Here is a 14,162-nt window from a genome sequence, read left to right on the forward strand (position 1 = left end):
CTGGCAATATAACTACACTTGCAGACTGTAGTAATAGGAATGCCTAGATGGAAAATGCATAGCCTACAGGCTCAGACATTCCAGGACTGATTCTGTTGAGGAACATGGATGACTTACAAACAGGTACTGCACATACAAACAATAAATTATAGTTAAAAGCTAACTTAGAGTGATGTTATGCTAAGACAATCACAAAATGAGAACCCAGAAAACCATAGCTATGAGCTATTTAATCATTCTTTGCTAACATACAATTTGTTGTAATATGGGTTAACGAAGTCACGAATGGGTACTGACTTCAAACAAATTGATGAGAAATATGCAGAATTGTAGTCATCTACTTGCACGGAAAGATATAAAACATACAATAGTAGTACCCATAGTGGTGTTCATGCTGGCATTATCTTTCTCTATACATCTACCTTGCTAACAACCTCGAGCTGTGATATTCAAATGATGTCAACTTGGTCTTTTGAGATTGGCTTCAATCAACCATTTAAGCAATAATCATTCAACTAATAAATCACCAGTTCAACTACATCACATAGAAACATGTTCCTTCAGCCACTAGCTTTCACTCATCAGCATGCTGATTTGGTTATTTTCTATGGCATCCAACTGTTCTAGCAGGTTTAGGTTATCTTCTGTCAATGTTTCCATTCCCTTGATCATGTTGTGTGGGTGTGTCAAAAGCCATGACAATTCAGCCAGGCCTCAAATCCCTCCTCCGGCCAAACCCAAAATAGGCACTGATACAATTATCACAAGATAGTGAGTGTTTATGATTTCAAATCACATTCATTAGGCATTTATCACATCCATAGGATCCATAATGTGCTGAAACTTACAACTGAAATCGAGAAAGTGACCTGGTAGACATGACCTTATGATGTATAATTGCAGCATGACCTTGCAGTTTATTAATCGTGGTAAGAACAAAGGAGTAAATGAGCTCCAAGCAAATAATATTAGACAATCCCTTTAGCATTTGCATGTCTTTGACTTTTCAAATCCTGAAGCCCAAAGCAACATATGATTGCATGGCTCTAGCCCGGGCAATAATCTCCTATATCTGCCTATGAAAGCATTGTTGATCCCTATGTCGAGGTCTAGGATGTCCGGATCAGCCAAGCTGGACAGCTCAATCAATCAATTCCCCCCATGTATGTGTAGATGCGTGAGACTATGGCTGTGTTGAAACCTTCTAGGTCTCTCTCACGAAGAAATCTGTAAGTTGCCTCCAGTTGGGATCTTGGTGTCCTAGAGCTGTTGTACTCCTAAGGAGCAAATCTTGAAGCCTTCCTATCTCGAGGAGAAAGAAATCAAGGCACCGCTGGTCGATTGAATACATATTTGGCATCAGCAAACATAGTGCTCCTTTGTCTCTGGCTCTAGCCGACATGTCTAGCATATGCCATCTTCTGGTGGTATGGATTTGTATGCTGGGCATTGACAAACATAGTGCTGCTCTGTCTCTAGCTCTAGCTGACATATCTGACATATGCATTCTTTTGGTGGTATGGATCCATATGTAGATGTCTCAATCTCTAACTGGTGTGAAGAGTTATGTGACTGACCAATAGCACATCTAATCCCATGTGAGAGTTCAGTGTCCATGTATCTTAGGTGGACAATAAATCCATCATCTGTAGTATGGAGAAAATGCTCTCTGTAGAAAGCCATCTTCGTCCCTAGCTCTTGTACTCGTGCCAACCATGTCCTAATGTCTACCTAGGTGAGATCCACCCTCATAACCCTACCAATCTCTAAGTGGCTCAAGTTAAGTGATGGTGCATCAAGGGAGTACTGGAAGGGGGGTAGCCTGTCCATGCTAAAGCCATGTAACTCAAACCAAGCTGATATTTGTGCATACCAACACGAAGTGTCACCCTCCCTAGCAAGCTGTTGAGAGGGCTCAAAAGCCAATTGTGCATATATATGTCTGAGTAGATTCCATTGGCTGTGTATGTATGTGACTAATCAAGTGAGGCCCTCTTCTATAATCAGTGTGGCCACTAGCTCAGGTGTGATGATATCATGTGGTACTGAGGCCTTACATCTAATCATCCTAGAAATCATGGATACAAGTGGCCTCTCCATTGACCTCCATCCATCATATTTGCAACCTGATCAGCTGCGGTGATCAAGATTGGGACCCACCAAAGTACTAAGTTTATAATAATCAAGGTGCATAGATTTCGCCAAGGCCTATGGCCTATGCTAATGTCCAGCAAGTTACATCAAAAGCACAAGCTTGTGACAGGTGACTTTGTCTGTATGCGTGGTGAAGACATGCTCATTTCAGCTCACTTTGTTCTACAAAAAGGTCACTGCATAAGGTGCCTAACTAGCTAGCAGTGAAACATGTTTCATGTGTTGAAATGTTTTAGTGAAGCATTGAAGCACCCTAATGAGTGGCCCTAGAACCTTCACTTTAAACTTTATTAGCAACTTGTGAGCACAATTTACTGTACTTTCCTGCCGACACATGTGCGGCACAAAAGAATTATAGAATAGGAGATATTGCCTCCTTTATGTAGAGATTTAACTTGGTAAATTTTGGGAGACTTGAGGGAATCGACCCTTGCTTGAAGAAAAAGCTAAAACCAACATCCAGTAAATATGGGAGAGATTTCATCACTCTATTACATTCAACTGAAATAAGAATTTTTCCAATTCAGGACTTCGAAGTTGTGGAGCACTATGGAAACACTGGCATGCACCCAAGTAAAATTGCTGAAGATTAGGTGTGCCCTATAACTCTTTTAGAGAAGTTAGTGTGGATAACTGCCCCAAACTCAAGAAAATGGCAAAAATTATAAAAATTGTGTATGAAGTTTCAGTTTGTGCTTCGATGTCGCTTGTTGGTTAGCAATTCTTTGGGGGTGAAACAAAGCATTCCAAGGGTGAAACCTTTCAGGCTTGAAAAGTTTTGCTGTGACATGCAGGCCAAGTTGTCTTGACTGCATACCATTGTAGAGAGAGCAGCATATTCTAGGAACCAACTATGATGCATGACATTGACAGATATTGAAGGGTTAAGACTCCAAGTCTTTTATGACATTGTCCACCTAAAAAAGATATTATGTCAAGTCTCTCAAAAGGATGTGCTCACAAAACAGTTCTATCTTCAAAATGGTGGACAGCCTCAGTGTGCTCCTTCCTCGTAATGCTTACCATTATGCCAATAATATTGTTCAGCTTGCCGTTAGGAATGTTTTCAACACGATCCCTTATAAGCATGTGAATGCTCTCAAGGATCACCCTACAAAAAATTGTCAGTTAGGGGATGCTATGTTGATTTAGTTTTCTCCACTAAAAGTTCAAATCAGCTTGCTGTTCTCTAAGTTTGCCACCCCCCCCCAACCCCTTTTTCTTCTTTCTCCTTCCAACCCCTCCCATAGGCAGCCTTCGTCGACCACAAGCATGGCAAGTTTCCATTTTAGATGCTATCACTCCCCTAAATATATGGCAAAGGATGAAAGTAATAAGATTGATAGGTAAGGTTTGGAAAATCGATACCCTTCCTCACCTACCAGCATAATGGCCCCTGGATAAGTAGGAAGGCTAAGCCCTACCTGAGGATGATAGAATAAGACTCATTCAAGAAGGTTTCCAGAATTGATACCCTTCTTCATCTAGCAAGCTACATAAGTGGTCACTACAGAAGCTGGAAAGCTGAGCCATAGCTGAGCTTGATTGGGATCCATAGAAGTGAAAAGCCTCCTCAAATGCTAAGGCATCACAAATTGCATTTATCTCTTGCACAGTCAAAGATAGTGAACCTACTCCTAGCTAGGGAGGTGATAACTAGAGCCCACCCATTGCATGTGTTGTGCATAAGTGGTCACTACAGAAGCTGGAAAGCTGAGCCATAGCTGAGCTTGATTGGGATCCATAGAAGTGAAAAGCCTCCTCAAATCCTAAGTCATCGGCAAATTACATTTTTCTCTTGCACAGTCAAAGATAGTGAACTTACTCCTAGCTAGGGAGGTGATAACTAGAGCCCACCCATTGCATGTGTTGTGCACATACTACATAGTGTTATGTTGCCTTTTCAAATACAGCTTCCAGTTGCACCTTAGCACCATAAAAGGCCTTATATTTGATTTGTCTCAGCTCCAGCTCTACTACTGAGCCTACTCTTTTTGCTTCAACCATGCTGTAGAGCCCTAGTACGCTGCTTATTATTACTTTTGACAGTATACTTAGCCACTCCTTTAATTGCAATCCCAATCCCCCCCCCCCCCCCCCAAAAAAAAAAAAAAAAAACTCCATACTTCCAAGTCCATGAAGCACATGAATGTTCATTCCAACGGGCAATATATAAGGACCAACTGGTGCCACTGCACTTCACAGTAGCAACACATATTAATGTGGTGGATTATAAACATCTCCAACAACACAAGTACCATACAACGCCACCTTTGGATCATGTTTAGATTGTGCTCTAACCAATGCTGATAATGTGAGAATAGGTGAAATTACTCTGCTTATAAACAACAGCTATTTTCATCTGCAACATGTTGGTATCATACCTCTTCACCTGAAAAGCTCACAGCATCGGCAAAGTGATAAAGCAAAGGCCCAAGATTAATCCAAACCTGTCAAAACAAGTTGAAGGAGAATTAGGCATTCAGGCAATGCTGCCCAAAAACTCTCTCTCTCTCTCTCTCTCTCTCTCTCTCTTTCGTAAAAGGTAATTGTATTAATTACGAAAAAAGGTACAAGTTTACATGATTACAAGATACACGAGGGCTCTAAGCCAACGTGTGTAAAATCCCAGTACTAAGCAACGAAAAAGTTACACAAGTCATGGCAAAGACCCAGAGGAAATTGCCATATGCCAGGGAAGTAAGTCCTCCCGAGGGAGCAAGTCCGAGTGCCGAATGAGATCTATCTGCCAATGCAAGAGACCTTTAAGCCTGGCAATGTGTCTCGGTACATTAGAGGCCGAATCAAAAAGAAAGGCATTCCGAGTGGTCCAATTGTGCCAACATCCCCAGTATCTAAAAAAGTGGAATAAGATCTTCATATGCAACTGTGGCGGTGTGGGGTATTTTGGGCGCACAAAAACCCAATCGAAAGGGGTTAGTGAGGACCCCACCACTGCGCGCCAAACCTGTGGCAAGAGCGACTAGATATTCTTAGCGAGCGGGCAAGAAATAAATCGATGTCGGGCCGATTCCACAGAAGTGGTGTAGAAGAAACAATTGCCGTTCAAGATTCGACGCTTGGAAAGGGCCGAGGCAAGAGGAAGACCACCAATCATCACCCGCCAAAGAAAGACCTTACATTTGAAAGGTGTCTTATTCAACCAGCCCTCCATCACAGTTGCCTTCCACCATGACTGAGATTTCCGCAATCCCCATACAGTATTAGCTTTAACACCCAGCCATTGATGATCGTTAATCAGAAGATGATACACCTGATTAGCAGAGGCCTTTTCCAAACTCAACTGGCCTGCAAGGTCCCAGTCCTGCCAAGGACGATCCACAGCAAGGGCAGGAAAGGGTTGCTTGCCCTGAAGCACTAACAAAAGTTGTTCCCATAAATCACGGTATCCACGCGGGATTTTGAAAAGTCTCCTGGCAGTACGAAACGATGCGAAGACATTACGACAGGCAAGGGTGGCATCCGCAACTAAAGTCACACCCAAACAGGCCATGCGGTTAAATTTTGGTCTGAGCTCATGTTTGTCTTCCCATGAAAGTAATCTCGAGACTGCCAACAATTCCAGTTGAAAGGAGTTAGTATGCAAGCGGTCCTCCACTAGATGCCAATGCGCCTTTTGGAGCACCACTTTCTAGGAGCCGACCAAATGCAGTAACAAAGAGGACGGACTGGAAAACCGAGAGTCTGCATTAAGGACATGCCACCAGGAGCTCCGAAGTTGTGTATTACCATGCCGAAGCCCGCTGTCCTCAAGAAAATAACGGGCTATAATGGTCCACGGGTGATGATCCACACACACAGCATGAAAAAGAGACCGAGGAAGTGCCAGCATATGAGTTTCGGCATCCAAAATAGCTCCACCACCCACGCATTTGGGGCTACGTGTATGTGACCACGAAATCCACGAAATACCTGCGTGCGATGAATCCTTCTTCCATAACATGAAACGAATGGGGCAAGTGAGAACCTTCAAAGTAGTAGGAGTCCATGGCAGCAATGGCAAGAAATATGTGAGCATTGGTAGCATAATTGTCTGAGCCACTTTGAGGCGGACATGGAAGGGCCATACTTGCGACTTCCAATACATAAACTTAGCTGCCAGTTTCTGTGAAATCCACTCTAGTAGTTGCTTTGGCCGAACATCAACACCCAACGGGTATCCAAGATGCCTGACAATGGAACCACGGGGAACAACCTCACCCTACCAAACCAATGACTGTAAATCAGACTCCGTGCAACTGAGAATGGCTGATTTGAAGGCATTGATGCGAAGACCAGAAGCATGACCAAAGAGCGTCCAAACATCTAATGCCTTGCGAATGTTGTCCTTGTCCGCACGCAAAATCATAAAGCTATCATCAGCCAAAGATTGGCTAATGAAGTGCTGTCCCAAAGGAGGAGACAATCCGGCCAACTAAGTAGAAGCTGCCATTGAAGATGACATTGAAATAACCGGGTGGGTCGCTAGGGCAAAGAAGAGAGGACTCAAAGAGCAACCCTGTCTCACCAAGCGTGCAAGGACAAATGGCTTTGTAACCCCACCATTGAGCATAACGCACGAAGAAGCCGCAGCACTAATGGTGTAGATCAATCGGGACATCTGAGTACCAAAACCCATAGCAGACATAAGTTCTGCAATGAAAGACCAGTCTAAATAGTCAAAAGCCTTTTCCAGATCCAATTGAATCAATGCCACTTCCTGACTAGAGTGCCTTGCATAGTCAATAAGCATTTGCATATTTAAGATATTATGCAGAATGTTGCGGCCCTTAATGAAACCATATTGAAGAGGATGCACAATAGCTGGAAGATGCTTGTGGAGCCGATTCGCCAGCACTTTGAAAAAGATTTTATACATCCAACCCATCAAAGAAATTGGTCTCCAATGTTGCAACATTGACAGCAAAGGAACCTTTGGAAGCAGTTTGATAAGGCCTTCTTTCCATGAGAAAGGCATGACCCCTGTTTCCCAAACCTGCTGAAACATAGCCGCCAATGGCTTCACCAGTTGGGTAGCCGAGCTCTCAAAGAATTCACTGGTGAGACCATTCCAACCAGGGCTTTTATCCTTAGGCAGGCGTAACAAAACATCCATAACCTCCTCCTCACAAATATCTGCCTCCAAAGTAGCTTGCATATCAAGTGGAACCTGATGGCGGGCCAGAACATAGAAGACCGAGCATGCATGCGTAACCTGATCAGAAGGTGACGAAGAAGAACCAAGAAGATCCAGAAAATAATTCCTGCACATATTGACAATGGTCTGCGGATCAGTAACCATGCGACATTCTGAATCCTGGAGTCTAGTCATATTTTCTCGAGCAGGAGAAACATGCAAGGCGCGAAAGAACTTATGAGTCTGACAAGCACTATCTTGCAAATTGTCAGTCAAGTTGTGCAGTTTGGCCTACTGATAAGATTTCAACTAAAATTATTTAATAAGATCAGCCAAACGCATCGCCAGCGACAGCAGAAATTCATCATCTGGGGTGTCCACCAGCAACGAACGAACCAAAGCCAGTAAGTCCTCCACCGCTGCGTTTCGACGCCGCCGACAAATCAAGGCATGATGGATCCCATACTGCCGAGCAACCCGCTGCACATTAGAGAGCAGTCGTGCAAAGGAAGCCGAGCCCTCAGAGGCGAAGTCCAATAAAAACCTCTCAATCAATTGCTGCATATAGCCCTGAAAGATTGGATGCTTCAAATAAGACGAGTTGAAACATAAAGGGAGTCTATCCAGCAACAGCATAAAAGGTGCAATGGGTTGTGCAAGTATCTCAAGCTGGAGAGGGAAATGGTCCGACAAGGCATATTGTTGCAAGACATTGATTTCCAACATCTCGGGAAGAAAATCATCATCCTACATGATATACATTCGGTCCAACAGCAACCATGCAGTTGCATATTGTGCGGAATGAAAAGTAAACCCTGTAGAAGAAGGGTGGAGCCAAGAACAGAGATCTTGCTTAAGTACCTCAAGAGCAAAGGCATTCCACACCCAACTTTCCAGAGCATCCATCACCGAATGCCCTAAAGTGGACTGAGAAGAGTCAACACACATATTGAAATCCCCCATCAAAAAACCCCTTCTGCCAAGTGACATGGAGCTCTGCAAAGTCTTCCAAAGATTCCGTCGGGATGAAGGGTCATTCGGAGCATAGAGGCCGAGCAACCATAAGATCTCTCCTTCAAATAAAACTTCGATTACCACAAAACGGCCCTGTACATCATTTTCAATAAGAACAAGATGGTATTTCTCATGGACAATCATAAGCACGCTAGAATAGTGCATAGCATGTGTCCCTGCATAAAACAAGCAAAACCCATGGCAATCCACAGCTTTTCCTGCTTCACCGTGACTCTTGTGCTCAACCGCACACAAGACATCCCACTGGTTCTCATGCAAGACAGTCCATATGGCATGTTGCTTATGGCGAGAACAAATGCCTCGCACATTCCACGTGGCTATCTTCATATATCTTCAAAAAGAGAATCAGGAACGAGGCACCACTTGCCTCGATTTCACCTTTTACGCGAGAATGTCAAGGACACCTTCATCCAGAAAATCAGCTAACACTGCAAAAGAATTCTAACGGCCCGCTTTAGAGGTAGATGGAATATCCATTGCCTTGGGAGTGGAACGGGGATAACGACGATCCCAAGGTGTAATCACATTACCTCTAGTATCAAACGCCAACTTAGCAGGTGGGCCCTTTGGACCGTCTGTATATACTTTCCTCGTAGACTGATTACGAGGAGCAGAAGGAACCATAGTATGCGCAGCATGCTGCGAAGAGAACATTTATTTCCTGCGCATATACGTGCGCACGGAATCCTGTGAAACATTAGGCCCAGAATCCACCAGGCCAGCATCCAACTTTTTACCTTTTTTGGGGCGTGCCTCTAGCCAGTCATTGCTACGGGAATCCAGACCCAGGACCTATTGTTTACCTTTATCCAAAACATTAGGTGGCTGGGTGGCCTCCTGTGACGGAGCATCAAGCACCATGTCATCCATAGGCAGCACAACATGCGCATCATCTGAAGACAGTTGCCTCTCTGGGCATTCGGCCATAAAATGCCCCGATTTTCCACACGAAAAGCAGTGTCCTGCAAAGTTGCCCCATTTCAAGCGAAAGTGCAAAGGATGCATGCCAGAGCAATTAAGGCGAAGCCACGCAGGCCTTTTCCTAGCCATGTCCCATAACATATACAAACGGTTTCAATTCATGGCTCTTAGGCTTGGGGGAACCAGCACCGTTCCCACAACGGCCATCGCATCCTTTAACAATGGCCAATAAACAACCGGACAATTTTCCACTTCAACCCACACTGGGCATTCACGTTGAAGCAAGCACTGAAAATCTGCCATAGGGCACCATGGCACAACATGGACCAAACGGCGATCAAAGAACAATGGTAGTTTGGACAGGAGCTCAGCCCGATGCTTCTCCGATTTCAACAGCACCTCATAGAAGCCTCGGGGCCCAACAAAGATCTCCTCAACACACTTCCCTTGTAGTAAATGGTGTAGCCACTGGCAAATATGGGAAAGCACTGGGATCCTGCCAGTGAAGAAGAGTATAACCGCACGATCATAAAACACCAAAAAAGAGCGCAAGACAGTTTTCGGGTCCACCGTGGCTTCCAGAACTTCTTCAGTTCTAGAGTCAGAAAAACCTTCACGATTATGCTAGACATAATCACCAAGCAGAGTATTGACAAACTCCAGCAAATGCTCCCAGTCAATCTCCTGCGAATCCACTAAATCAGAGGCAACCTGCGCATAGGAACGTTCTTAAGGACCCATTGTCTCATCGGAAGTATGCTTGGAGCATTTGCCCGCAGGTGGAAAGTCAGAACCAGAAGACATCTCCTCCGTGCAAGGAACCATATCCTCCGGTTCCTCTGTATCAGAATCCGGACCAAGGGCTGCCACCGTCTGGTCGATAAAAGCCATATCCAGCCCAGACATGCTTCTGTCCTCTCTCTTTGTCTCTCACTCTCTTGCTCTCACACTGTCGCTAGAGAACGCGTAGGGCTGGGCGCAACCCTAACCGTGCAAATGCAAGAGGGCGAAACGCGTGGGGCTGAGCGCAACCCTAACCGCGCCGGTGCAGGTGCTGGCAGATGGCGGCAGGGAGCAGGCAACGGTCACAGGGCACAGGTCTGTTAGCGACATCAGGAGCCCTGACACACAGGGCGGACGTGCAACGAGCAGGAGCTGAAGTTGAAGTCGCAACCGAAGTCGACGTCGCAGGTCAGGCGCACGACAATAGGGGGCAGCAGCAAGGTAGGTCAGGCGCGAGCACTCGGTAGTAGGGCGGGTCACACTATTTGGCTGCCGGCACTATTCTTTCCCGACATTGAAGACAAATTTGATTATTTTGGCATATTATTGAGTGGATTTTCAGTATATTCTACTGCTGTCCGCACTATTGAAGCATTTCCAGCCATTAATCTCTGATTTCAGCATCTTGCTGGTCACCGCCTTGATCGCTAATATTTATTTCTGAAAATAATTATTTTCTGTGTATTTTTCTCTCCTCAGCAGAAAAACAGAAAGAGAAATTATTATTCTCCAATATTCGACGTCATTGAGGCAAAGAACAATTCTTCTATCAGTGACATTATTATTATTTTATTGCTGATCACCACTCATGGCCAGCAATAATAATGATTTGTTGGGCATGTTGGGCGCCGACCACAAGCTTGACAGCACCAATTACCCAATGTGGGCCTACATGATGCGAAATGTTCTTGTCGTGAAGAATCTATGGCATATAGCCATTGGCACCGAGCAAAGGTTGGCTTCTCCAACACCCGCACCAACTCCCACTTCCACATCGCAAGGTTACGTGCTGATGCCCTTTGATCCATGATCCAAACTCCCTAGGCATTTAAATTGTCATTAAATGCAGTTGTTGATAAATCTAGTTGGCTAACCTTTTCTCAAAATCGTCACGAATCACGAACTTCCGATCATGCCAAGGAGAACATGGCTGTAATATTGGCAAAGGGGAGAACCTCAAAAGCTTATCCTGTATAGACGACCAGATGAAGTGTTGACAGATACGCCGAAAAGAATAAAGACGGGCCTATCCAAAAATGACACCATCAAGAACTCCTGCAACCCCAAACAAGCCATCTAATTAAACTTACCTCTCTACAAATCTTTATGAGGCCAATCCAGCAACTTGGTAGTAGCCAGCACTTCACCTTGCAACGAATTCTCCTCCTCACGAGAGTCAAGAGGGCGCCAAATAGCAAAATGTAACATTGCTTGCCAAGAGGCAATCAAATGAGAAAGGAGAAAAAACTGAGAGACCTTTACAGGTCTTGTGGAATTGAGCAAATGCCACCAAGAAGCATGAATAGCCATGCTGCCATGAGAGATCTAGTCTTTTCTATGAAAAATTTTGCAATATCTCACTAGGGATGATTCTCTATACATAATGCCTGCAAAAGTGTCAGCCTCAAGGCTGCCATATGCAAGTTAGCATCCAACAAAGCTGCTCTCCCCATCCGTTTAGGAGTAGTAATATGCTACCACAAAATCCACACCTAGCCCAAGCAATTCCCTTTCTTTTTCCACAACATGAATCGGATAGGTTAAACCAATTCTAGGAGAGACTTCTTGGTCCAACGAAGAAGAGGCAAGAAAAACGAAATCATGTTGATCATGATGCATTGAGTAACCTTAAGTTGCACATGAAGAGGGCAGCCTTGAGACTTCCAATACATGAACCGATCATGAGTACGGGATGACATCCAATCCAGCAATGTACGGGGAGCTACATCCACACCAATAGGATAGCCCAAATGTCTGTTTATGTTTCCCTTAGAAATCACAATTCCATGCTAGCCCAAGGCCTGCTAATCATCCTCCATTCAAGAAAGCAGTGTAGATTTCTGAGTGTTAATATGAAGTCCTGATGCGATAGCAAAAATATTCCATGCAACCATTGCTCAATTGACATTCAAGCGATCAACCTTAAGAAATATGAAGGAATCATCTGCCACCAAAGATTGCCCCAAAATTAGGAAGGGTCAAACCAACAATCTCCCCTCGATCGGCCAACTTGTCCAATAGTGAAAGCATTGGATGTGTGACTAAAGCGAACATCAAAGGGCTGAGAGGGAAACCTTGTCGAAGAGAACGGGACAAGGAAATTTCATCAGTGATCCCTCCATTAAGTGTGATACAAGCTACAACACCCTAACTAATAGTATCCACAAGAGAAATCATACAAGGCCCAAATCCCATGGTGTTTATTAGCTACCGCAAAAAAGACCGGCTAACATGATCAAATATCTTTTCAATATCAAGATGAAGCATAACCACTTGTTGGGTTGAAGCTTTAGCATAGTCAATCTCCAGTTGAACATTCAAAATATTGTGCATTATATTCCGACCCTTAATGAGACCGTATTGGCATGGATGAATCAACTACGGAAATACTTTTTCCAACGTGTTGGTGATGATTTTAGAAAAGATTTTATATAAAGAACCCATTACAGAAATAGGTCTCCATTGTTTCAAGGTGGATGGAGAGGGAAACTTGGGCAATAACCGAATGACAACAATCTTCCAGTTTGAAGGCATCTCACCATAATTCCACCCTTGCTGACACAGACGAGACAATGTGTCCGTAAGTTGCTCCACATGGGCCGAAAACAGTTCATTAGGAAGCCCATCCCAGTCAGGGCTTTTCCTTCGAGGCAAATGAGATAGCACCTCTTCCACTTCCTCCTCCGAGATATCAACCTCTATCAAACCAATCCATTCTGGTATTACTTGATAACCAACCAAATTACAAATATATATGTGAGTAAAAAGAACTGCATCTGAAACAATATCCTGTGGACCCAACAACGATTTATAAAAGTCAACACACATTTGAATGATGGAAGCAGGTTGAGTCACCATAACACCTTGCTCATCCATCAAACGCACAATATTTTCATGATCGAGCAAAAAATTTATGGGATTGACAGTTATTGTCGTGTAAAGCTTCTACTCTGGCCAGCAATATGTATTTAGCATTTTCCTCTTCCTGTAAAGATTGAACTCTGCCTTTCAACCATTCAATGCATGTGAGCAAGTCATCATTGGAGTTCCCCAACTGACACAAACACAACGAGTGGGTCAACAATGCTTGCGCATGCTGCAATTCAGCGCATAAAGAGGAAGCATGCTGAATACCATACTGTCAGGATAACGATCAAGCATTATCCCTAAATACAGCTCATGCTTGCATCCCTCCAGTGAGGATCCTAGAACAATGGTTGTTGGGTCATATAGGATTTCCAAAATCATAAATCTACCACAATGGTCATGAGAAACCAAAGATGGTTGCAAGGATGATTTGACGGCCAACGTAACTCCAGATTTATGTGGAATATGTCCACTAAAAAAAATTGAATAATCCTTGTATACATAGGTAGATCCTGCCAAAGCATGTTGTTTATGCTCCACAGCACAAAAAACATCCCAATTTTCACTTAATACAACTTTCCACAACCGACGCTACTTACTGCTCGAAGAAACACCTTTCACATTCCATAAAGCAATTTTCATGATAACACAGAGAAAGAAAACTACTAAACCACCCTTTCCCTTTTCACGTCAACAGCTTTACTTGCCTGAAATTTCTCCATTTCACTTCGGATCACATCTACTAGATCTACTCTCTGCGAATTAGCAATCAAATCACGGGAAGGAAAGTGATGTTGCTAAGAGCCGTAAGCATCACGAGGAGGCACAAGTCTTCCTCGCAGATCGAAGTGCAAAGCTGAATCAGAAGCCCTTTTATCCTCCGCGGCGACCGCAGGAGAACATGAGGGTTGAGGTTTCATGTAGAAACCGCTACCTCTACATTGAAAAGTCTGAGTGATAGGCAACAGAGGTGGGTGGGGCAGGAGACAAACGAGGCTCCTGTCTAGTATACCAACCGAAAGCGATGGACGCTCTATACCAGTTT

At 44.0% G+C, this 14,162-nt stretch overlaps 1 protein-coding gene across 3 annotated transcripts in view; it reads right to left on the reverse strand.

The window, feature by feature from the left end:
* The window catches only part of LOC148011768 (uncharacterized), a 139,290-nt gene that overhangs the window by 10,980 nt on the left and 114,148 nt on the right, over positions 1-14,162 (reverse strand). For all 3 annotated transcript variants that reach the window (XM_087670789.1, XM_087670788.1, XM_087670790.1), the window contains one exon: positions 4,539-4,604. In XM_087670789.1, the coding sequence (XP_087526915.1) occupies positions 4,539-4,604 (66 nt within the window). The remainder of the gene's footprint in view (positions 1-4,538; positions 4,605-14,162) is intronic.

Source organism: Lygodium microphyllum, chromosome 28, assembly GCF_053477565.2.
Source record: "Lygodium microphyllum isolate KBCC chromosome 28, Lygodium_microphyllum_v1.1.10, whole genome shotgun sequence".
Classification (NCBI taxonomy): domain Eukaryota; kingdom Viridiplantae; phylum Streptophyta; class Polypodiopsida; order Schizaeales; family Lygodiaceae; genus Lygodium; species Lygodium microphyllum.